The sequence below is a fragment of the Lagopus muta genome, chromosome 8, assembly GCF_023343835.1.
Source record: "Lagopus muta isolate bLagMut1 chromosome 8, bLagMut1 primary, whole genome shotgun sequence".
NCBI lineage: Eukaryota > Metazoa > Chordata > Aves > Galliformes > Phasianidae > Lagopus > Lagopus muta.
Window position 1 is genome coordinate 34,358,988 of NC_064440.1, and position 26,159 is coordinate 34,385,146.

A 26,159-nucleotide genomic window follows, 5' to 3' on the forward strand; every position below is an offset into this window, starting at 1 on the left:
TTTCAGCTGTGCCGTTTCAGATCTAAGAAAAGAAGCCATTCTAAATTAAGTACCCAGTAATAAAAGCTGCAGTAAATCCACCTTTCAGGCATCGTATGAGTGTTAGCCTTGAAACGTGAAATGGAATGAAATGTATTTATTTCACTGGAACGAAGACTATCTTTCCTTGTAAGTGCAGCTGTAATGGAACAATTGAAGAGCAGTTAGTTCCACAGTATGGGGCCTCCTAGATGTGGAACTCTAGCCTTAAGCATGTTCAGCCAGCCTGCACACCTCTAAGTGTTTTATAATGAACAATAAAGCAGTCTGTGTTGGGAAAAGTTGTTGAGCTGACTAAGCAGAAAGGCAGACATTTCAAGCTAGGAAAGAATGATCTCCGCAATTGGGCTCCTAAGTGTGAAGGAGAGTATGCACAGAGGCTTTCATCACATAGGCTTACCTGGAACTGCTCCTTCCCTTTGCTGGTGGGTACTTTCACTTTGGTCCTTTCACTCTTCTCCATAGAGGAGAAGGAATAAAGAGCAGAAGATCAAACAGCTCTCTCATCAGTGTACTTGTGACTGATGAGTTGGAAATAAAATTCTCTTTTAGACAAACGTCCATTTTGCCTTATTAATTTGAACAAGGATTTTAAAGACAAAGCCCATCAAGCATTAGATAAGCATTTTAAGTTAATGGACCATGTAGTCCTATTTTCCCAGAAACTCAAGAATCTTCCTATTATGCCCTATTTTCACAGCAACATCAATTATTAATATGTATACTTTTGCTGACAGAGGACCACACTAAAAATGTGAGTTTCGTTATCCAGTTCTGGGTCATTAACTGTGAAAAGCTTGTAAATATAATGGTTTATTCACATGGGAAGCCTTCATTAAGATGCATTATTCTACAACTGATGTGGCAGCAATGCATTATCAAGTTCACTGTCTCCATCTAATATTTGTAATTTGTTTCTAAATGAGTCGCTGTTTGCAGGGCAAGTTAACAAATTTGAATTTCACATGGCCAAAGAAATTTCTTAAAGATGGGAAAATACTTCTTCCCCCAAGGAAAAGCTATTTATTAGTGTCTTACTATAGAATGCCTCCCTTTGATTCAGAAGCAGAAACATTAGAGGCGCTGAGAGAAGCGATGTTAGAAATAAATTGCCTTTTGTCTTCCTTAACGTTCACATTAAGTAGAGAGAGCTGCAAAGTTGCTCTCATCAAATTGTCTCATTACAACACTTCAGAATTCCAGATCAAGTATATGGGCACATGGAGAGTGGGTCTGCAATGCTGCAAGGCACAGGTCAGAGACTGGTCAGCAGGAAAACACTCCTGATGGAACTGTTTGGAGCCGTCCTTTTGCACTGACCACCTGTCTTGGCACAGCTTCTGCCCTTTCAGTACCTATTTCTCCCATTATTGGATGGACCAATGTTTTTCAGATATACTTCCTTCTGAAGTCTGCTCCTTGACGAGAGAACAAAGTGCCCACCTTTTGCAGTTGCCTCCTCGCAACTGGGCAGGAGTTTAGGGTGACGTATACTTTTGCGATCAGCACAAGAACTGTGGTCAAAAGAAAGCAAGCTTAGCACATTTTCTTTCTTTAACTGCAAAGCAAGAAAATGGAAACCGTGTTTTCTCATACATAGGCTCCTGGATGGGCTTGGTTTTCTTTCCTTGGTTTGAGTCTATCTGACAAAAGAAAAAAAGCTTTTCTATGAAAACGCGCTGCAAATGCACAACAGATGGCAGAGAGCTGACAGCTAAAACAATGGTACAATTACATCATTTTAAAACTGATATCATCTGGACATCTTGTTATATCTCTTCAGCCGCTCCTGCAGCTGGAGTCTCTATTTTTAGGTGATATCATTCAATTCACTCCCATTTTATCTATTTCACCTTCTGGTTAGAATGTAGGTAATAGTCTAACGCTGATTCAGTTTCTTGGTCTTCCATACCCTGATGTAATCTTGGATCAGTTCTTACAGGTCAAGGAAGCAGTTTTTAAGACATTACCAATTTTACTTCCTAGGCCACGTGTATGTAAGTTTCTTTTGATGTTTCCTCATGTGTCAACACCTTTCTCCTCCTGTCACTAAATGAAAATGATACTTTTCCTGTCCCCGTTTTCTGTCAGTTCTTCAGTCCGTTTTCATACCCCACCAGCTGGAGTTTGCTTGGGAAGATCTGGAGAGACACCAAATTTGTTGGCATAACTCATTGATTTCAAAGTAACTGAAGGAAGAGTCAGGCCAGTTAAATGTTCACCTGTAAAGCTGCCCTTAAAATCAGATAGCTGTGGCATGATTTCCTCACAGCTGTTCAGTGCTTTCCTCCTCCTCCCCCCCTAGAAAGGAAACCAGCTCTTGGTTCTTTACATGCACAGGCCTCCCATTCTCCACTCATAAGCACAGTGCACTGCATGTGTTCTCCATTACACCGCCATGAATCCTTCAGGACTCATTCGTCATGACCAGATCTGCTCTTCTTTCCATGCTCTCCCTCACCCATCTGACTCAGTGCGTGCTATTGCCAGGGCTTTGCACCAATGGAGGACCCCCATTGGGCAACTGGATGTCCATCGCTAGGCCTCCTTCAAATGGTGCCATCTGTTATGGACGTCTCTCTCTATCATTACTCACAACAGCTCACCTGCCAGAACTGATTCCCACTCAGATCAAGTGTCTTTTTGTACCTGCCATCTCTCACTATCTTGTTGGCTCCTTTCCATAGCCTCCTCCCCATGAACCCAGCTTAGATAAATTCCACTCTCCCAGCAATGGAAGCAATCAAGCAGCAGCGCATTTCACATCAGCAGCAGCCTTTTTGTCCATGTAAATAAGTGAGCAGTGAGCATACCCTAATTTAGAAAATACTAACAACAGGGAAGGAATAGGACTGGAAGAAAGAACGGTTGAATGAGAATGAGGCCATATCAACCCTCCTGTTCTTTAATGAGTTATTGAAGATGGTTAGCTGGACTCTCATTGATAGAAGTGGTTTAGTTTGCCTTATAATAGCAAAACAAAACAAGGAAAAGAAAAAGATGAAGGGCAAATACAACAGAGCATCTCTTCATAAGCCATTCTGGAAAGGTAGAGGCCTTGCATGGATTTTGGAGACTAGAGCATGTGCTGTAGCTCTGTTGCCATCAGCATCTGAGTCAGCTGGTTTAGAGTTAGCTGGACTGTGTCCACACCAGCTTCGTGACTTTGGACTCAAGCATAGGTGTGGTCTGTATTAGTTTACTGGGAGATAAGAATCTCCTGCTTCTAGTCTTGCTCACACAGGCATGTTCTTGCCAATTTAAATAGTTCTTACCTCATCTGACATTGGCACTGATGAAAGACACGTGGGCAGTAAACTTGCAGTGATGAGCAGCTAGCCATCAAAGGCTCCCTCTGGGCTGACTGGAGAGCAGCTGAGAAGAGAAGCTGAGTGAAGAAGAGGCTCAGAGGTGGATGAAAACGGATGCTCTCCTGTCTGTGCTGCTGCACAACTGTCCTGCTCAGCACATTGTTCCATGCTTGCCCACACCGCTTCCCTTGCGATGGCTCTGGCTCTCAGCTGCCTCCTTGGTTGACTGATTTACCTCATTATAATGAGAGAGAATTAACCTGGGGGAGAGAAAAGATAAAGGAGATTATTTCCTATTTCTTAGAGAGCTGGTCTGGTTCACTGCAAGGTCAGCGGAGTGCCAGAGCCCAAAAAGGAGAAGGCAAGGGCCACACAGCCAGCAGACGGGGGGGAAGGGGAACTGGCCCTTTTCAGGGCCAATCAGCTGTTCAAGCAATGAACCACCTCATGAAAATTCACCCTTAAGAGGTCACATAACTCATGCAGAGAAGCCCGTCTTTCTCTACCACCTGCAAGTCAGCCTAAAGCTGAGGATACCCTTGTGCCTCTTGCACTGAGTTGCCTCAGCCTGATCACTGTTTCTGTTTCTTCCAGCCTCCCAAAGGAGATAGGACAGGATAGGATCACCGAGCACACCTCCAGCATTCATCACAGCTACCTGTGCTCATGGAAATACTGAGTCCCTTTCTTCCATTCCCAGATTTCTTTCCCTTATCCACGTTCTTCTCACACATCTTCAGCAGGAAATGCTGGAAAACATACTTCTAAATAAACAGCCCTTCCCTCCACTTTCCCCAGCGAGCAGCTAGTTAGAAAAAAACAGTAGGTTGTCTGAGCATAACACAGTGTCTGTTCAGACTGTGCCACAGCAGTGTAGAAAGACATGGAATAGCTGTGTTGGCTTTAGCTGGCTCATCTCTTCATTAGCAGCTATGGGACCAGTACCTCTGGGCCATAGCACTCTGCTGGGAATGCACAGTCCCTTAAGCATTACACCAGTGAAGCTAAAAGTTGAGCGTGGAACTATGGAAGGGAAGTGAATCTTGCTTCTAAATTATAACCTGGAAAGCAAGCCCTATGGGTCCGCTTTGCTAGAGCTGGCTGTTCAGAAGTTCATTTAACGTTGCAAGTAAAATACAAATCAGTAGTGCTCACAGTAGCTGTGCTGTCCTTTCAAAGAGTTGCTGTTGAAAGGGAAGAATTGGAAACACTTGATGGCTATAGAAAGTGACAAATGAGTGAAGATAACATCTCAGGGTGAGAGGCAAACATCTTCGGGTCATATATTCAGGCAGAGAGCAAGTGCAGCTGCCGTTCTGAAGCATGCTGCTCTTCTTGTTTCCGTCTGAATATTTTCTCAGTGATGGCCTTGACCAATTCCTTTTCCACACACTGCAGATGCAGGGAAGGCAGTAAATTGCTTTCCTGAACGGGGCCTCTAACGCTTTCTTTGGACGGTGTGCAAACCCGCTGTATACTTTCTGAAACCAAATTTGCTTGGCACTCGTTAGTGATTTTTGGAAGCTGGTTGAAGCATGGAAAAACACCGAATAACCGATCTTAATTGTAAGCTGGCCAAACCTTTGATAGAAGCTTTCTTGTCATTGCGGGAGTCCTCTGGAATTAGGACTTGCAGCACAGTAGAAAACACATTTCCAGAGTCAGAGTGAGGAGAAAGTGTTACTGAGTCAGTCTGAGATCTGTTGAGTTAAAGACGCGCTCTGAAGGTGGGAAGCCAGGACAGAAATGCAGACGTGGGCTTTTGTTCACATCTGCTGCCACCTATACGTGAGCCACAGCCTTTGAAGAGGACAAAACACAGCATCACAAGAACAGCTTATCACATTTTCTCCTCTTTCCCATTCTTCAGTTGGGCACACACACTGTCTTATAACATCAGTCCGTCCTGGGTAAGTGGGAATTATTTTGGTCTGGAATTACTGAAAAACTCAAAGCTAATTTACGTTGTTAAAAACATATCCACTTTTCTTTACCTTCCAAGGTGAGAATGGCTCATAAAACACTGGGAACACATTAACTTTATCAACCATTGCAAACTGAAAAATGCAAAGTTTCGGGCCACCCACACAGATGGTATTTTTCATGCTTCTGTATTTGCATACCAGAGAGACTTTCATTTTTATCTCTCTTAAAGCACACATGTAAAATCAATCACGGAGCAGAAATTATTATTGTAAGGCTGGTTTAGAAGTCCTTCTTGCCAAGGTTATCAAATCATGGGAAACTTGGGGAGCCATGATTTTTATTGCAGCATTTGGGAGGCTGTTTATTCTTTTTGTGTTGTTTGTTTGTTCCTCAAAGGAAGTTGATTTCCTAAAGGAATATTATCAGCTGCAACAAAATACCAGGAAACCGATGACCAAGCATATAAAACTTTAAGTGAACAAATTAAAAACAATACCGGCTAATTAAAAAGTACCACTGGGAAGTCCAAACATTTGAAAACTCAATTAAAAACCTCTGGCACCCTTCTGACACGGATAAAGCTGGCATTTGCACAACAGCAGCTTTCTCACCTGTCTCATTGAGATACCGGGATCCCACAGCTGAAAGGGTTGTTTTTGTACATTGCAACGTTGTTAATTAATGCTGAAACACTAACAATAGGCCATTGTGTGCATCCAGGCACTTCTTATGAGAGCAGGGCTTTTTCCTGCCTTCCCGTAAATGAATTCAGTCCTAAGCTCAGAATCACTGTCAACTTGGCATTCTGGTGTGTATTAAGTTTCTTCTCACCGCACCTTTTCTTTTCTCCTCTCATTTTCAGACCTTCCCTCCTCACTTGAGGGCCTTTCACAGTACCCCACAGATGCACACCAAGCAAGAAGATGCCCTGCAAGGTGAGGTCCAGGGGAGACACGAGGAGGAATTCATCAAGGACCAGCTGCGAGAAACAGAGGGGCTCGACATCAGGGAAACCCTCCAGGATCAGATCAGCCAGTGCTTCATCGAGTGTCGGTGAGCAGAGATAAACACTCAGCCCTCAAGGAGACCATTTGCTCCAGGGAGCACGGTTGTATCATTCTTACAGGCTGCAGAAATCCATTTTACAGCAGTGATCTTTGTTCTGCTGCAAGCAGCGCTTGCAGAACTGAGATCCTGAGCAGCAGGGCTCGTAAGTGGGGAAACCAGACCAGTGTGCAACTCCTCATACAGTCTAGCTTCGTAATTATATGAAGCATGTATACAGTTTAGGCACACTGGCTTTTTACATAAGGTTTCACTGATAATGGAGTCTGCCATGACACAAATACAATTCTTTGTATAGCAAATCACGTATGCTGCAGCCCAGGTGCCTGCTGTCAGCATTATCAAGCATCCTGTGCCAACCTGAAGGACCTTTGTAATTGAGGCTTGACCTCAAAGACGCTCCCGCAAACGAAGCTTGATTTAGCAGTGCTGCTGATCTCAGTGAAACTTCATGTCTCAGCAGAGTTAAGCACATACTTACACCTTTCTACACCGAGTGCTGACACCTATGGTTTCTCAGGAAGTTTACTTTAGCTGAAGTTGGAGATGGGCAGCTTTAATAGGGCAGTACTGTAAGGCCTTGTGCTAAGGAATATAGACTGTTTTTACGATGCAAGTAATTTTCTCTAGGATTTATACCATCCAATGGGTCACTATGTATGCGCAAATTGAGAAGCAGGGCCCCAAAGTTCAAGGATAAACCTCTTTAAAGACAGTTAGAAGATATTAAAAGTAAAATCCTCCCTATTAAGACAGTAACAGCAAACGATGCCAGAGAGCCTAACCAATCCAGACAGTCATTTGGAGGAAGCTGAAGCAAATGCTAGATGGAGGGAGGCAGTGAGGAATGACTGAAAGAGCTGTTCATCAAAAATAGGTGTACCTGTGGAATACTCCCAAGATGTAAGATGGACTTTGCATGCTGATCCTTCTTATTCAGTAAGTCTTACAGGCAAAATGGGACCCTGTTGTTAAATTTATATCCCAGATGCACCCAGGGGCTCAACTTCAGATGAGGCTTCAAGACTGTAGGAAGACATAGTCAGTATCCCAGCATATAAATACATGATTAAAGGAGTTCTTTAACTACCCTGTAGGTTGTCTGGTCTGATCTAGTCAGGTTCGGTAGTCCTGAATCTCATCTAGACTTGAAAATTAACAAAGATTAAAGCTGGTGTTTAAATATAAGCACCACATTAACTGCTCTTGGATAGCTTTATGGGTATGCTTTTCCAGAGCAAGTGATCCTATTAAATGGGATTAAGATACACAGGCATGCAGAGTTAATCAGTGACAGTGCTGCTTGTACACAAGCTTTTAGACAGGCAAGTTGTTCTACTGCAACTGGGCAAGGCTGAAAAAACAACTCCCCTTCAGTTCTGCATTATGACCACGGTCAGAACTGCTCCTCCACCCACCCAAAGCAATCTGCTTGTAAAAATTAACCCAAATCAGATCATTTTAATGGAGCAGAGTTGAAGAGAAGCTGTGTATCCAATTATGGCAATTATGCGGTGTGCCCACATGTGGGGTCATCTCTGAAGGCACAGGGAGGGTGACAGACCTGTGGCAGTCAGCATGGCATGTTTGATCATAATCCCTGTTACTCTGCTTTTAAATGAGCTGTCCCTCATCTTCTCTAAAAATCAGTAAGGCATTTTTCAGCCAAGACTAGACAGATCTCACTGATAAAATCCACTCTGATGACTTAAGAACGTGGCAGATAGAATCCTGCCCCTATTGAAGCCAGTGGGAGAGCTGCCATCAGCTTCAGCAAAGGCTGGACATCGCCCAATATTTCAGTTCATTTGAATCTGGCTGAGTGATGAGGACTTCCTGGCACAGAGAGAAGTCAGAGAACTGCCTGCTATGAAGCTCCTCTTCATGGGAGGCCTCCATTTAGGTGATCAAAATAGTTCTCCCAGCAGACACGTTTGCTTGCATCCAAAATAGGTAAAAGATCAGCACATGGGAAGCACGTGTGTCACACGCAGCCAAGCTTTCAGCATGGTGAATGCCAGAGACACTGCAGAACAAGCAGGACTGGCTGTGACTTGCTCCTGCCTGGCCCAGTGAATGGCAGAACAGATCTGAAGTGTCAAGGTTTACATTAATTATTACCTGCCAGGATGTACTTTGGCTCTCCATTAAGCTAGCCTACAAGATGAACATCTAAATGTAGCTTATAAATTATTCTTTAATGAGGCTTTTTGACAGAGCTTAACATTTTCCATAGTCTATTAAATAAACAGATAGCTAAAAGGGAACAAAGATTCTTTTGAGTGAGTTTTGCTGTATGTGCTAGAAAAATAAACCCAAACCCCCATATTTTATCCTTCAAGAGGAAAAGGATGTGATGGGAAATACAATTAGCAGGTGTTGTCTTTCAGCACAACTGCTATCAAGTTACAAAAGCAACGAGCACGTATAAAGTTTCTCCTCTTGTAAGGATGACTGCTATAAATATTTACCACTTGCTTTGCACCAGGGAAAAGGAGCAGAGTCGGTCATTTCACAACCCAAGACGGAGTGCAAATACTCCAAAAATTAATAGTTGCTGTGATTAGACACCTCTGAGCCTGGATTTTAATCAAAGGACTCCCACAGACTCTACTCGTTATATTAATAACAGGGGGTTATATTAAAAATACAGCAATTGCATAGCTGGGGCTTTAGTTTCAATTTCCTGCAGTACTGCAGACCAGAAACATTTCTCTCTAATTTCACATTCAGGGTGTTGCACTGCATATGCAAAACCTGTCCTCACTGTCTTCTCCACTGCATATAACTACAGTCCCCAGGTAACGAATCTTTCTTGGATTCATCTCTATATTAAAAACAGGGGGCGGAGGGAAGAGCACAGAAGGATCCCCTGATTACATGGAAAAAAATGCCGTAGCGTCTTTCTCCAAGAAAAGCCTTTGACAGAAATCAATATGAAGGATCAGAAATCAAGATGAGGTTTTTATTACCAGAGATAGCCTCGAGAATCACAGGGGAGAGCCCAACACGCAGGCTTTGCTGTAATGCATCTTATGCCCTCTAGCTGTAACAAATTACGTCGTGAATTTCTTGCGGGATTTATGTGCCTCTGCTCGGGGCTCTGGGGAGCATTTCATCAGTGGCATCACTGACCTAATAACAGGGGATCTGAGTAATAGCAACTTTTATGTACGTGGCGTGTTATTCCCACAGATCTGGGGATTGGTTTTCTAGAGGAAGGAGGAGGCGAGGGGTAAACGCGCTTTCTTAATAGGTTTACACTTTACTGATTAGCTTTGAATGATCTTCTTGCTCTGCCTGCTGACTCGAGCACTGTCAGCAAAGGAATTGGCCGGGCTTCACGGTGACTGAATGAGACTCCGTCTGAAGCAGGGGGTTCCTGTGCTTTATTTATTCATTTTGAACATTCCTGACAGCCGGCCCGGCCCTTTGATGCAGAGGAAAGGAGAAAGAAATAGGAAGCGATCGTGTTATATTTCCCTTTTTCACAAGGCTGTTTTGTTGAGCTGAATGTGCTGCCAACAGGTCCGTTCACGGGACTCCCCGGGCAGCAGGGGTGAGCGATGGGGAGACAGGAGGAAGATGAATGGAGAGAAAGGTTTTGCTCTGAAACCCTGCATAATGGGGAAAGTATTTGTGTCAGGACCTGCTCGTATCACATTTCACACCCTGCACGCGCTGCTCCTCGTGAAGTCAATCCTGACGTGTGTGAAAGTTGCCTGGCAATTCATCAGTGCTGAGGTGCTGCCAACAGGACAGAGACAGATCACACCTCAGCTGTGCCAAGCACTGGCCTCACCACCACTCTCCCTCAGCTCTGGGTTGCAGGAGCTGACGTTGCATCCATCAGTCCTATCTGCCTTATGGTACGTGCACGGCCTTGGCCTGCTAGCAGTGCTTTCCAAGTAACCAAAGAGTACGGAACGCAGTCCCAACACAATATGGCAGCAGTTCACAAGCAGCTGTATTGGAAAATTGCTTCACATAACTAGGTTTTGTGTAATGAGCCACAAAGGCAGACAGTTCTTTCAAAGAGCAAGCTCCAGTCTGGAAATCCTTGGAACACAACCAACCAGAGATATCACCAGACCCTTAATCACAGTCTTCTGCCATTATTATGCCCTGCTACTCTTGGAAATGCATTTCCTCCTTCTCTGCCACCTCTGCAAAGGCATTTCTCCTGGAGAAACCTACCACAGAATCATGAAGGTTGGACAAGACCTCCAAGATCCCCCAGCCCAACTGTCCACCTACCAAGGTTGGACAAGACTTCCAAGATCACCCAATCTAGTTGTCCACCTACTAAAGTTGGACAAGACCTCCAAGATCACCCAGCCCAACTGTCCACCTACCATGGATGTTTCCCCACTAAACTGTACCAAAAGCCTGCCCAAAGTGAGTTCTTTAGAGAATGTCAGGAAACATGTTGAAGCTGCTTTTGAATCACTCGCCATCTAGCATGCATTGTCTCCTCTCAGCTCTCTCCATTTGCTCAGAGAGTGAAGACAAGCTCTGAACTGTGAAGATGAATTTCTGAAAAAGAATGGCAGGGGCTTGGCTGCTCCCTTCTGTTTCTATGCTTTGTCTACCTGCAGAACTACAGAGACATCAGTGCTACAGTAAGTGGGCCCATTTGCTAAATTTTGGCTTATTGCTAAAACTTCTAAGTAGTTCTTATGTCAGGCCTGCTGCAAACAAGAGAGAAGTCTCAGGAAAAGCCAAAAACAATGCCCCCCCCCCCAAAAAAAGCGGCCAAAATCACTCCTGCAGGAAGGTGATATTTTTGTTGTCTCCACATCAACTAATACAGAATTTCAATTCAATACAATTTACAGCATATTTCACGTTGGGACAAGACCTATCGTTAACAAATCCTTCAAGCAAGAGATAGAAGAGACACCTGTTTTTTCCATCAGTAACATCTGTTTTCTGACAGAAGTAACAACTTCAGATTTTGCAAAGGCAGTAATCTCTGCTCTGTAATAATTAGTGCCAGTACAAAGTGCTCTCTTCTCCACTGCCAAAAGGCCATTCTTCAGCAACAGCTTGAATACAACATCAATCTTTTCGGCCATGGCTGAGCCTGCACCCAGATGCTTGGCTGTTCTTCGTGTAGACAGCCAAAGCAACCTTCATGATCCAACAGGAGCAAGGCAGCCACGACAGCACATCACTCAGGCAGCTGAACCTGTCCACCCCACATAAATAATGTGGCAGCTCATCCTTGCTGAGCTCCTTGTTGCAAGCAGCCATCCTGCTATCCAAATCTGAGTGCGTATCTGTGAGAACTAAACTCCTGCCTTTGGGCTCCGGGGTGAGGCAACCTCTAGGAGTGATTAATTAACATAATTAGGAGCTGTAAACATTAATGGGTAACGTTCAAGCCTTCTTTGACATGTTCTTAAAGCTTCCACTGTGTTGTTGTCTATTGACTAATTTTGGCACACATCACCAGGGCTGGAGGGGAATGGAATGCAAATGCATCACTGGCTTACCGGAGGAGTACCAGAACAAATAACCCACCAGGTTTCTTTGCACAGAGGGAAAATAAGTTATCATAAACAAGAGGATTGTTTGTGCATGAGGGGGAGAGCAGAGAGTGCGTGCTACGGATTAAATAGCAGAGGAACAGGATGTCGACAAGGCCAGCGCAGCCCACGGTTCTGCAACCTGTGTTCCCTTTGAGTGGAATCAACTATCCAGATCTGATAGCCATTAATAAAAACAACCCTCGTTCCTTCTCGCTTGTGAGAACTCTGCTTTTAAAAGTGTGATCCCCTCTAATTCCAAGGGAGGGGAGGCAACTGATTAAGTCCATCTGCAGTGAATCTACTTTATTGGATGCCCGTGGATTTACAGGAGGCATGGGACACCTCTGGGAGCTTCTGTGCAGTGGCAGGAGTTGCCTACTTTGGTGCAAGCAAACAATTTACGAGTGCACTGACATTAATGGAGGCGGCTTGATGGTTTTGGGGGGAACAGGCGGAAGCCCCTGTGTCCATATATTTCTCATACTTGGTGAAACACAGATAAATCTTGGCGGCGGGTATCTGAAACAGTAAGACCAGTTGAACCCCAATGTCAGGCCTCCAGAGAGGCCTCGATAGTATCGCTAGCTCTGCTTTCTAAATCATCACAAACTCTGAAATACGTCGCCTTCCCTTTCTCATAAGGCTCCTTGAATTTACACTTAAATTTATAATGGTTACCAGATCTACACAGTGATTAAAAACATATGCAAAGGACTCTGCTGCTGTGCCTTAATTCCTCATTTTGTTCAGCGAACTATCAAAAGTTTGCAATGATCAAGGAAGAAAAATAAGATTCTTAAAGCATCTCAGGTACAAGTCAAGTTTCCCAGTCCCAGCATAACAAATCATCCTCATGCCTGTGATTTACTCACCAATGCTGCACATAAACATATCTGCACCAGCTCTCCGAACTCTCCTATTCCCTTCCAGATAGACATTCAGATATCTTAAATCACTACATTGTTAACAACCTTCTCTGGACGACCTCTCCTTGGACTGACAGTTTGCTGACTGACTTCTTGTTACCGAACATGCGGTCAGATCCCAATATTGTTTAGCACTGCTTGGTCATTTTCTAAGCTTCCCGTTAGCTACTAGAGAGGGGTCCACGTATTTAATGAGCAAGTTTGTCAGAATCAGAACTGCTTAGAGGCTGTTACAGGCAGAGGTACATACTCTTCCACCACAAAGACTTGCTCTCCAACCAGTTGGCCACCAGTGCAAGATCAGGGGCTTCTTGCAGGAGCATTCCAGGCTTCTAGCATCTGCAGACACATATTCATCTTCTCACTGTGGCATGATTTGCACTGCACACCTCTTACCGTGCTTGCATATAAATTATTCATTAGTGGCATTAAACGCTCGTTCAGATTTAACAGTCACACATTACAGAGCCATAATGAGCAAGGTTCTTCTTCAGACCAATCTCTGCTCTTCCACTTTTCTCCTCAACTTGCTCGCTTCTCAAATACTTTGTCCAGACAGACTTAACCTTTTCCCCACTCCATTTCACAACCCCAGTTTCTGCCTTTTCAATTGTAAAACTCTAAACATTCAAGGAACCATAGGCTACAAGCAAAATTGTCTAGAGCCTACTGGCTCAGCCTGTGGAGGCAGAACAGCAGGATACATAAAACAGGAACAGCTCAGATATATAGAACCATAGAGTCATAAAGGTTACAAAAGACCAGAGAGATCACCTAGTCCAACCACTGACCCATCACCACCATGCTCCAAAGGACCCACGGTAGTGACCCACCACTGTCACACTGCAGATCCTTGTGCTGTGTCTTGGGATCAGAAGAATAGGTCCAGTTGCACCTTTGTTTTGCACAGGCAAAATGATGTCTTCAACTTGTCTCCTTATTGGAAAAACCTGAATCAGTTGGACTGGCATTTTCAGAGCTACATATTGTAAGCTGAACGCTCAGCATCTAAACTGCCAGGTTTCGTTTGCTTTCTGCTTTTGGATTTGTAGCATTGCAGAGTGAAAACTGACCATTATAGCAAGTTCAGGTTAGATTCACTTTCCTACCTTCCTTAAATGTCTGAAAGGGACTCACTAAGTCCACTGACCTTGAGTTTAAACCTCCTGTATTAGTATTAAAGCTCCTAAAAATATTCATTCCTTCCTATGCCTAAAAAGTCTGGAATCAGCTAAAGTAAATAGCATTACTCTGAGCCGGTCCCACTTACAAGCAAGAAAAAAAACCTTGTAACTAATTAGTTCGTTTTCCTAACGCAGTCATACCCACCTACAGTAATACTTAGGAATTAACAGCTTGGAAATGCTAAGTGATACCAACATCATGCGCAGCCCCCCCACCGATGTTCTCAAGGACACTTCCCAAACAGTAGATTTATTTGTTGTCATAGATACTCGTGCAGACACAAACATCAGTAAGATTCAGGGCTCACGCTTGCCAGCAGTTTATGTCCATGTTTTAAAGGTTGGATTAGGCTTTTTCTGAGAAATCTGGCTTTTTCCTGCGTCTATTAGGTCTCAGTTCTCCCACACTGCTGTTTCTTTATTCCTTTCTCAAGCAGAGTCCCCACACAGCAGACTGGATTTCTGAAGGCAGGAACAGGCAAATGGGGTATTTGGCATTGATAGCTGGGGCCAGATTTCCACCTCAGAGCTGGTTTCTGATTCAGCAACCCAACTCATTACTCACTGTGACTGCCCCAGAGGGGTCTGCTCTACCACCTGACCTGTTCTTGGTTTGACCAGCATAGCACTGAACCATGAGAAAGAAGGAAGGGAGTGAATCCCAGCAGGAAGAGGAAAGGATCCAGCCCAGCAAATTTTTCACTTCACTAGTGGAGAGAGGTATCTTCTCCAGCAACTTAATGCAGTGCAGGTGAAGGAACCAATTTTCCCACTTCTTCCCTTTCCAGCAGCAGAGTGAAGATGTGCTGGGATACAGGAACAAGGAACAGGCAAAGAAAAAAGAATCAGGAGTCCCACTGGTGCCTGATGGAAGGGCAGACAGGTACTGGGGAGTCAGTGTCTGGCAGAGGAGAGGTGTTTAGAAGATATTCTGGGAAAAGAAAGACTAAGGAAGAGCTCAGAAGTCAGGAGAATAAAAACGAACAGGAAGCACAGAGCAGTGGTTCCCAAACTTGCTCCACAGAAAGATCTCTTTGGAAAAGCAAGCAAAGGAGGTAGAAAAGACATTTTCAGCCTTAGCTCTGTAGAATGCAAAGAAGAAAGGAGGCAAGTGGGGAAAAAAGAAATGTGGCGTGGACTGTAACAAGAAGCAGAGCAAAAAGGGAGCAGAAACAGTCACAAGGAGCTAGAGAAGCAGAATCAGAAAAGGAGGGATGAAAGAGGCATATAACTGGGGGGAAAAAAAGCCCATAAGGTACCAATCTGAAAAACAGGTACAGCCAGAACCAAAGACTGATGGAAAATATGAAGCATGTCCAATGCAGAGACAAAAAAGCAGTCTCCAAACGTCAGTCAGGGAGCTCAGGTGGGTACATTAAAAAAAAGACAGGATTGTCTCCAGCCAGGAAGTCTGATTTTGAGTATGGAGAGGATGAAGGCATGCGAGTTACGGTTGGGAATGGGGCTGTGAATGACAGCCTGTTATTCTTTCTCACAGGATGAGAGGGATATATTTAGTTCTGAAAGGCGGTTGTTTCGCCCTTTTCACTGACAGTGGCTTTTTGGGAGTTTACATACTGAGGACGATAGCGGCAGAATGTCTGATGGAACACAAGGCTGAATGTGGCCAACGCGCTTTCAATATGCCAGCATGTTTATTTAACGAGCTGCTGACAAGTTACTTAAGTGCTGAATTTTAAATGAATCCCTCACACAGGGGATTTGCATCATCCAGCATAGAAGATCCAGGCTTCCACTGGAAATCAGTGTAACATCTACTGCACTTCTGAGACCTCTTCCATTCCGCTCTCATCTCTCCCTCACCTGTAGCTTGGCCTCATCTCTTTCTCAAACCAAATATCAAAGGACCCAATTAGACTCAAACTTGGCTTCCACAGGGGTGGAGAGCACAGCTTCAGTGAAAGCAGATTCTTAGGTGGTTCATAAAATATCTAGATGCATTTAGTTAAAATAAGATTATGCTCTCCCATTTGGGGCAGAAGACAAATTCCAGCAGCTAAAACAGAAGAGGTGTACACAGCAGGAGATTGCATCCATCCACCTCCACGCCCCTATAGCAAATGAGCTGTGGGTGACAGCTGCACTGACTGTGATCCCAGGATTGGTAGTATGCCCAGGGCAGGTGAGGCTCATTCACAGACTCCTAGAATGGCCTGGGTTGAAAAGGACCACATGATCATCTCCTTCCAACCCCTGCTGTGTGCAGGATCACCAACCAGCAGCCCAGGCTGCCCAAAGCCACATCCAGCCTGGTCTTGAATGCCTGCAGGGATGGGGCATCCACAGCCTCCTTGGGCAACCTGTTCCAGTGCCTCACCACCCTCTGGCTGGAAAACTTCCTCCTAAAATCCAAACTAAACCTCCCCTGTCTCAATTCTTTCCCCTTCCCTCTGTACTCAGCTTTTAGATCTTTTCCAACCTTACTGATTCTATGTCTATGTCTGTGGTTCTATTCTAGCACCTCTGACTATTTCCCTTCAGAGCAGCAAGCAGCACATTTGCTACACAAGCATGTAGCAAACCCACAGCTTGTGCAAGCAGGCCGAGCATGCAGGTAGACTCCTCCCCATGCAAAGTCAGCATGAAAGCTGGTCCATCCAAACCTATATTCCTTTGGAACCTCAACACTGAAAAGGTTTTGAGGTAGTATTTCTGTGGGCGGGATGAGAACTTGCCTGAAACCTGAGTCTCACCCATTCCTTCCAGAATCAATATGTTTCAGTTTTACTGAACATTTCAGCGTAGGGGTGATTGGTCAGACCTCACCAAGCAGGTTGTTTTTATTATCCAGGTCAGGGTCCAAGGCTTTAAAGTCAGGCTGTGTTTCAGCCCGGAACATTTACAACAGAAAATCTAATTACTTACAGTCATTTTCTCCAAACACGCCCAGCTATTAGCATCACCAGTTATGTTTTGTCTGCTGTGTCAGGCATCCTTAGGACTTAGGCAACTGCAGTATTAAGAGTCACCATCCTAGGCTGAGTGAGGGAGATTTTACAGTGCTTACAAGGGGTTTGCTTGCTCTTGTTAGGCTTCTACAAATTAATAATTTCAACACAGACCAATTTAATGTGATACCTTAGAAATACAACATTGGTTCACTTGGGAAAGAAGTGTAGAATCATAGAAGAGCTTAATGCTTGCATAAAAGTGCGCTCAGTATTACACAAAAGGGTTCAGTGCTTACTGGGATATTTATATAACATCAGGAAACTGCATCACTCCTAAATAAAATCTGCTCTCATACTCCCCTCTGTCCTCTCAGAGTGCCTTACTGACGCACTAATCCTTAGGTGGCTTGGAAAGGAAATTTACTTTCTTGTTTCGTGCTGCCCATCTCACAAGGAGACTGGGTCTTTCCTGCAGATTTTTTTCTGGAAAGCACGTAATCCAGCAAGTAATTTTGAAGATATTGGTTTAAAGAGTGGCTGTAAGTTAAAGCTTGCAGTCAGTGTAGCTGCAGGAGTCCTCAAAGTATTCCAAGTCAAAATACAATTGCTCCAAGGGAGCAAATTCCAGAGCCGGAGCTCTGCCATCTTTCACATTGAGTCCATGTGCTTCCCATCACTGGCTCAGCCCTGAGAGCTGCCGCAGACAGGGCAGTGCTGTGCCCAACGTATCATTTCACCTTCATCCTCTGCTGGGAAATTCTATATAACACAGGCTTTATTCTTTATGGATTGCAAGGTCTGCAGTTGTGGGAGGCCTGGGAACTCATGGGAGCCAAGGTGGGAGAAGCTGACTGTAGCCTCTCCCACATAATGCCTATATTTCTTTCCTGTCCTAAACTAATCTTTACATTCCTCCCCCTGGGGAGCTCTGCTTTCCTATAACAAAGGCCATTCCAAACAACTGATACGGTCTATAGGCCCATAAAGCAATGCAGTTTGATTTCCAGTATTAAAAAACAGAAAGAGAGAGAGAGAAGAAAAAAACCCTCTAGGGTTAATAAGTGAGTAAACAGTTTGGCCTTTAAGTCTCAGTCCTTCTTTTCAAATTGCACTTCCAACATCAACGTACATGATCTGCTGGTTGGCAACCCTGCCCAAGGCAGGAGGGTTGGAACTAGATGGTCTTGGAGGTCCTTCCAATTCAAGCCATCCTATGATCTTATGTTTTTCCTTGTCTTTTTTCACCAGCTTCTGAATTATTTTTGGTGCTATCGAGCCATTTAGTTATCAGCATTGACCACAAGCATTAGGTACCAGGAGGAGTGCTTGAGGTGGACAACAGTGTTAGCGGAAGTAAAACAGGCATCATCATATTTGGTTGCTTTCTTAACTTGGGAATATGACTTGCCACATTTTCAGCTTCTCACTCCCCACTGAAGTACTTCCACATCAGAAGACTCATAAAGAAAGCACCATCTTAGCTTCGAGCAGCCCCATTCACACAGCACCACACTCTCGGTCTGAAACAAAGCAGCAAGCAGTAATGTGACATCAGACAGATGCTGATTGCACACTGCCCTTTACAAAGGCTTAAAGACAAGTCGTGACTACACAGCAGGTCAGCAGCACAGTGATCCATGAACAGGATGGCTGCAGTGCAGGGGGGGAACAGGACAATATGCACATGCAGATCATTTCAGCACAAGGAGGCAAAAATTACATCAGTGAAATCAGACTGAGTTGTATTTCTACACCGGTGCCATGCACGTAAGGCAGACTCAGAAGAGGGAAATGAACCACTGAAACATACCAGGTACTACCTTCAGATTTACCCATCTTCCCTGTGCTGCAAAATGATGCAATCAGTTATAAACCAGACAGAAATCACATGGTTTTAGACATGGCCTCAGGCAGCCTTGCTCATTTTAACCACTGACACACAAGGATAACTATTACTCTTACATGCTGTATTTCTTCAAGTATTTAGAAACAGGGTAGATCAAAGCACAAGGATTCTCTGTTTTCAAGCTATTCATCCACAGTTTCCCAGGATGCAAACGCTGTGCAGTGAATGCAGGGAGCTTGATGTGCCCCAGGTGTGTTGCATGTGTTATGCACGCATCCAACTATCCATCCAGCACATGGAGAACACGGTCATCTCACAGTTTTTAGTCAGCTAATACTTCTAATTCCCACTAAATACTTCAAGTGCCTTTCACAGTCAAGTGGTGGCAGAAGACATACAGCACACACAAAAGCATCACAAAGTCCATAGAGAGCCAACGCAACGCTCATACATGAGCAGCATTTTTGCAGCAGCTCAGCCCTCGGCTAAGCATTATCTACAGCTTAAAGCACAGGTTAGTGATGGGCCACAGCAAAACAACTCAAAGTTGCCCAGTCTGCACCTTCATTCTTCTCCAAAAGAGGTGCATTTTGCTTCCCTGGCACCATGGCTTCTAGAAGCAAAAGTGATGGCTCAAATATTTCACCAGCAAATCCGATAAGACAAAACGTTCAGTGCACTCTGTTTCACTCCACTTCCCAAGTGATTTGGTGATGTTGGAGGGCAGGTTATTTCTTTTGGCTGCCCTTGCTACAAAATTGCATGCTTTACTTCCCTCTTTGCAGATTTCATATTGTGTTAATAAAGTACTGTTGACTCCCTCTGGCTGACTCTGCAGGAAAGCTATTCTTGCAAAGCTTCTAGTCTGAGTTAAAGTAATCTTGCTTAAAACCGGCCATAATTGTTTCAGTCTCTTAAGTTTAATACTAAGCACAGGAAATATTGCCAATTTGAGTCAGGATTTGACGTTCTCTGAAGGCGGGATAAGCTGACCAAAGGTAAGGAATTCAGTAAATGCATGGGGAATTTGACCTGGCCTTTCTTTGAGTCAGCTTCTGTATTTTTGACCTCACTCTGGAAAGAGCAGGAAGAAAAATAAAACAGATGAGAGTTTAATGAGACTTTTGAGCTCTCCAGTGTACCCATTACTCCAGTGGCCAAGTTCCCCAAACGTGGTGCCAGGCCCTGAGAGACTTTTCTCCACGTAAGGATTGCACAGTGCAGTCCCATTGCAGCATGGCTGACAGAATTGCATTCTTCAGAAGGCTGTAGGCTGTCATCAGGAAGATGACAGTGGAAATAAGCCTAGGGACATCTATCTGTGGAAGGTGATGAGCAGCCCTTCACCTAATGAGACAAACCTCTGAGGAATCATAGCCTGCAATCTGGCTCCAGTAAACACTGGGTCATGGAAATGTCCAAAATAGAATGAGGAACCAAAGAAAAGTGTAACCTTAAGAAACAAAACACATCGGACATCTGTGCCTGCAGGTCATTCCAACAGCTGTGATGCACCATACTCTGTTTCTAGAGTTATCAGTCAGATTGATCAAGTTTATATTTTGCTTTTAGATCTGCCTTGTATGTTCTTGGTATCTCAACACTAATAGATCCCTAATACTTCCCTCTGTAGTTTTCAGAGAAGTAAAACCAGAGGAGTTCTGGTTCTCTAGGGCCTGTTACTGACAATCAAAATTTTACCCCAATTGCATACAGTCAATTATATGAATCCTTCACTAATAAGGCATCTACTGACAGGCCTGGTAGGGCCAACAGCAGTAGAAATACTGCAGACTAGACTACCACGTGACAAGCATTACATGCCCTGCTCCTCATTCAGAAACCATTCCCTCCAAGGGCAGTGATGGGATCCAGATGTCCCTGAGTCCTTCAGGAGATGCTTTTGCTTCACACAGGCTCATAGCAATCCTGCCCAAGACTGTTCCTGTTTTGCCTTGCAGTCAAGTCAAGGAAAGTATGTTGAATCATAAGAATCTGCTCTCCAGTCGCTTTAATTTTATTTCCATTTCTGTGCCATGGTGGGTAAATTTAATATCCAACTTCTTGAGGATTGCCTAAGCTTTTGGTATGGGTTGGATGTCATTACTAACTCTTGCAAGCAAGTTCATTTACTTAGGGCAGGGTCTGACTGACTCTCAGTCCTGAATTAATTCAGATCTGAGCTCCAAGAAAATTACTGGCAATCTTTTTTGGGGGTGCAGGCAGGGGCATGCAAAAAATCACTGGCACCGAGACATTCTGGTAGTGTTGATATTGCCAACTTTTTTAATCTGATTTTTTTTTTTTTTTTTTTTTTTTTTTTTTTTTAAGATGTAAGCTGAATTATTGAAGGTGTTAAATAAGACTTTTTGTTTCCCCTTAGTAATAATCGTGCCCATGTTGCCTTTTATTCCCATTCAAAAACCCCAGCAGTACTCGCAGAGCTACCTTCCCATGTTTCTGATAAATTTCAAAGAGAAAACTCAAGCCAGGAATATTTGGTCAGAATTCTGAAGTAACCAATAGGTCAAAAAATCCTTTTATGGCAGGAGGCAGGATAGACAGAAGTTGTGGCACAGAAAACTTACGATGAGGCCATCTGAACAGGAACAGAAATTCTCTTTTTCTCCTGGTCCACTAATTACCTAATGCTATCCTTAAAAGACCAGGAGGATTCTGGAAGATGTAAAATAACTTCTTGACAAAGAAGAGCCTATTTATTTCAATGTAAGAACTGTTCTTTGGGAACTCAAGAAGCTTGAGAACAGCTGTACTGGGTCAGCCAAAGGTCTACCTTTCCTGGCCAATAAAAACTACATGTAATAAAACTATCACAAAGAATTACCACATTCCACATTTAGAGCTGCATCCCCCAACAACTGTTCCCAACTCTTACTTGTCTTTGAAGCTCGGTTCTGCCATTTCAGATCTAAGAAAGTCACTGGGTACCCCAAAGACCATCTATTGTTTCTCATTATGATAGTTACTATAATAGAGGATATCACCTTTCCCACACTTGGTCCTCCATGGGAATGTTTCTTCTCGCACACTGCTGGCCTCACAACACTTGATCTTAAACTTAAAGCCAAATATTTAGCCAGAACAATAAGGGTTCCAATCCTCCAAACACTTCTCCCTGCAGGTCACCCCACTGAATTACTTCTCTGCATAATCCTCAAGCAACTGCTCGGAGGATCGGAACCATAGATAAAACATCAGTTGTAATATGTCTGTCCAAACCCATTAAAGATGACAAGGAGCCTGTGGAAATCAATCTTGCTATATAAGTAATTCTATATTTGTGTAGGTTATTTTTTCTTGAAGAACTAACAGAAGCACACACACAAAAGGAAAGAAAATACTGCAGCAAAGATACTTAAAATAAACCAATGTTTCCATTTAAGAGAACCCATATCGAGTTGGATTACAGGAACAGGCAAGAATTACAAACTAAAGAGGGGTTTATTTCTTTACAGAGCCCTCACCCTTTGTTTTTGTTCCTTTTCTGTGCAGAACACTCTGCTGTTCCTCTGCCTAGAAAGGACAACCATCATTCATGCCTTCTCTTCTGTGCACGGCCCACATCCTTTCTTAACCTGAAAAGAGTTAAATGCTCTTCTTTTCTCCAAAGAACCATTTTTTATTTTCGTGACAAGGCCTTTCATGCAATTAGCTAGAGAAGTGGTGGCCAAAAAGAAAGAATAACACACGTAAAATCACGCCAGAGAATAAAGTAGGTAGTAACTTGTTGAGTCTATTACCAGACAAATTGTTTAAATCAACAGTATGTTCTCATAAATCAACGGCCATATTTAGCCTTAACTACAACCATTCCTGAGCAATGTGGAATAGAGAGAAAAGATGCAAGGAAAAACAGTGATGTTCCTGAAATGAGCAGGGGTAGAAGCACCAGATGTGATGAGCACAATGCACGGCCGTTGTCCAGACAAGGAATTTATTTGCCAGGTCGGAACTGGGCTCCTGTGGCATTTCAGTGCCTAGCAGAGACTTCAGCAGGAGACTGCTGATCACACTGACTCATACCAAATCTGGGGGTGATTTGGAGATGCTGAAGAACCATTCAAACCTCATTAAAACCTGGGCTGTGCGCTAAAAGAAAATTGAGCCCAGAAGTGCCAGAAATCTACGCTGTGATCAGAGACAAAAGATTTTACATTGCAGACCATAAAAGATCATTCTTTTTCAATTACAGTTGACAGATCTAAGTTACTGTAAGAGGAGTAACTTTGGAAACGGGGAGGGCAGTAACTGAACCAGAGAAGAGAGCAGGATGTATCTAGAGCAGCAACACAAGAATCTCATTAGACCCTTTCTTAATTAGCTGGACATAGAAGAGCGTCTCTTTTCACTCCTCCATCTTTGTTCATCCCCCTATTCTTCCAGTTGAGCTGTTTTGATTTAGATTCAGGGCTTCCATTCACTCCAATTAAATGGCTTTTCTGTAAAGCTGCTTACCAAACCCATGCTATGCTCCCTTTAAAAGGATTGCACCGCTTTCTTGAGAGAGAATGGATTTCTCCCATTCCACAGTTTCAAAACATCCCTTCTCCACAGTTTTCCAGCAACGTTCTCTGCAGCAGACACACAGTAGTTCTGGTAAGCCGGTGGCTCTGACCCAAAGAAAGATATTTTGCCTGCCACGAGCTCTGTTTGGCACTTACTGGTCTGACTTGCAGCACTGCAGGCACAGTTCCCAACCAAGTTTCTGTTGAGCAGCCTGTGGATGCACAGCAGGGAGCAGGTCACCCACAGCAGCCATCCTCAACTCCTTGCCTGCAGGCTTCCCTATGCTACTGCTGAAATTTGCCTCCCAGCCCTGAGTCTTTAGTCTCGCCTTGTTTGCTTCTGTGCAGCCACTTGAGTTTAAGTGAGCAGCCAGACTTCTCACATATTTCATCTGTTCTTTTAGAACTGTGCCCTCCGTATGAAGTCTGATGGCTACAGGAGAATTTGTTCCTGCTTTTGCTTCTTGTCCTAAACATGTTGTCAGCACTCCCACTGAAGCAAACACGTTGAAAATAAGAGTTGTGTCTTCCAGTTCTGGCATTTGCACAGTTTTATGTGATGCTGGAAAAGCACAGTTATTTTCCTGCAAGTCTTGAGACAATAATAAATAACAGATCCACTGAGTTTTGACTTGCCTTGGAACCAGGCATTTCTGACATGTGCTGTATGCTCATACATTACATACTCCGATAGCCTTCTCACCCAGAGCTTAAATTGTTTCTGTATTCTCCACTGCTTGTCAATGTGCAACCAGACTTTCAGACTTTGATTGACAGTTTAGTTTTTGTATACTATTCTCTTTGCAATGACATGCAGAAAAAGCACAAGGGCCTTTGTGGGTTATCTGTCAGCTAGGTATAGCGACCCACACAAAGGAAGCATCAAGGTACTCTGAATACCAAAAAAATCAACTGAGCAGATAGGAGGAGTCTCCTTTTTCACTCAACTGAGAGAGCAACCTAAATAACCAGCCTGAAATTCTCACCTACTGATCTCTCACGGTCTAAGGCTTTACAGTGAGTGTTCTTACACCTCACCTCTCAGAATTAACAAGCAATGAAGGTGCACATATAATGCTCCTCATTCCACTTCGATTTTCAGGCTTGTTGCTAACTATGGTATGGATTTTCAGGTACGTTGCTAACATACACAGCTCCACCTTGTGCAAGTTTGGGTTTTCTGTATGGTTGTTCCATTTTCAGAGTTGGAACCGAGAAGGGTTTCAACTGTCGAGCCTTCCTCCTACACCTCACCCTCCTGGCTCCATAAAACAGAACTGCTTTCTCTAGTTTGGAGAAGTTCCTACATCATCTGGTTTTGTTTTTTGCAGTGTTACTGCCTGAGAACTGGCTCTGATCACGAGAGCTTCACTGGTTGTAGGATGTTTCTAAAAGGGAGCACAGTTTAAAAGTACTTGAACAATTGTCACTCTAAAGCAACCTCACAATCAGTCCAAGTGTTTGGAAGATCCTTTGTTCAAAGAGTGTTCCCTCTTTGATGCAGAACAGATGTGAAATCTTCCTGGGCAACAGGTAGCACATCAGATGGAGCAAGGATATAGGAACAGCCTTGCTGTTTGCAAAGTGCCTTCTGGTCACTTATTTCAGCCTGATGCGTTGTCATTACTAGCAACCATAAAGCAAGCTTACGCAAAGTACAGCTTTGGGTCCAATTGAATCCAAAATAACGGCTTACAAGAAATGCATGAGACAAACCATTGCTTTGGCATTTTGAGTAGGCTGCTGCCAAAAAGAAAATGGGGAAGAAAATTGTGACTTATTGTGTTTGAAGTGGACTTCAGACCAGGAAAAATCAGTGGCTGAATTTTTCTGTACAGATTTACAGGTCAAGTGAATCCTTGGTTTAACCTCTGAACTCAGAGGGTTTCATAAGGAAAGGAATTTGGTTGTAAGGGTTGTGCATGTGCACAATTTCCAGGCATTACAAGACCAAAGCCGTAGGCATTAAAACCTAGAGAAGCAAGAGTAAAACCCACAGGAGGTCAGACAGGGAAGTGAGATGAGAACAGTGCTCCATGTCTGCTGGGCAGCAGTTGATACGTATGAAAAGATGAAGTTCAGAAGGAACAAACAGATGTCCCTAAAGAATCAGCATGACTGAAATGTGCAGTAGCTGCCTGCTCTCAGGTCACAGATGACCATGGGAACTTACATTCTGCATGATCCTTGACTAAAGACCCAGCTGACAGGATAGTAAATAGCTGACAATCTTTTTCCTATCACTTCAGAAGATTGGCATTAACTTCTATTAACACCAACTTATTTTGCAATGTAAGCTCTTGCAAAGTAGCTGCCACAAAAAGATGAGTCGTGCCATCCCAAAGAGCTGCACCAACTATGAGCTGAAAGATCACACAAGAATATAGGTTATAAACAAACCAAATGGAAAGAACCTGATGGAATTTCATCAGCACTCAGATATACGCTCATCATACATATCCAAAAGGTAAATGTTTCTGTCTGCAAAGACTGTAAATATTTTTAAAAATGAAGAGCTAGTGCAAATACTAAATGTAACGCTAATAAATATTGAAAGCTGGCACTACTGCTACATCCAGTGGGTGGTGGACTCCAAAATGATTCTTCACCCACAGTGCATATTGCCTTTCCTTCCTCCCAGCTGGCATCAGTAAAGTAGCAACAGCCTTAATATCAGATTTTGGGATTTCTTGCTGCTGTAAGCCAGATTTGCAGCAACGTTTAAAATAATGTCACATTTAATACAAGAATCGAGCTATTTTCTGGCTGCTTAGACTAAAAACAAAGCACGATCTACCATCCAGTAAACTGATGATGCTGGCTTTTTCAGGCCAAAAGCCCGTTATTAAGGGGAAAAAAAAAAGACCCACACTAACAAGGGCACCCTTTC

At 43.6% G+C, this 26,159-nt stretch overlaps 1 protein-coding gene and 1 long non-coding RNA gene across 2 annotated transcripts in view; one reads left to right on the forward strand and one right to left on the reverse strand.

The window, feature by feature from the left end:
• Nucleotides 1–26,159, forward strand: part of IQCA1 (IQ motif containing with AAA domain 1) — an 85,749-nt gene that overhangs the window by 16,828 nt on the left and 42,762 nt on the right. Inside the window, exon 6 of the mRNA XM_048954145.1 lies at nucleotides 6,139–6,329. Within this exon, the coding sequence (XP_048810102.1) occupies nucleotides 6,139–6,329 (191 nt within the window). The remainder of the gene's footprint in view (nucleotides 1–6,138; nucleotides 6,330–26,159) is intronic.
• Nucleotides 1–26,159, reverse strand: part of LOC125697238 (uncharacterized) — a 64,088-nt gene that overhangs the window by 5,155 nt on the left and 32,774 nt on the right. Inside the window, exon 2 of the long non-coding RNA XR_007378742.1 lies at nucleotides 3,315–3,610. This is a non-coding gene — a long non-coding RNA (uncharacterized LOC125697238). The remainder of the gene's footprint in view (nucleotides 1–3,314; nucleotides 3,611–26,159) is intronic.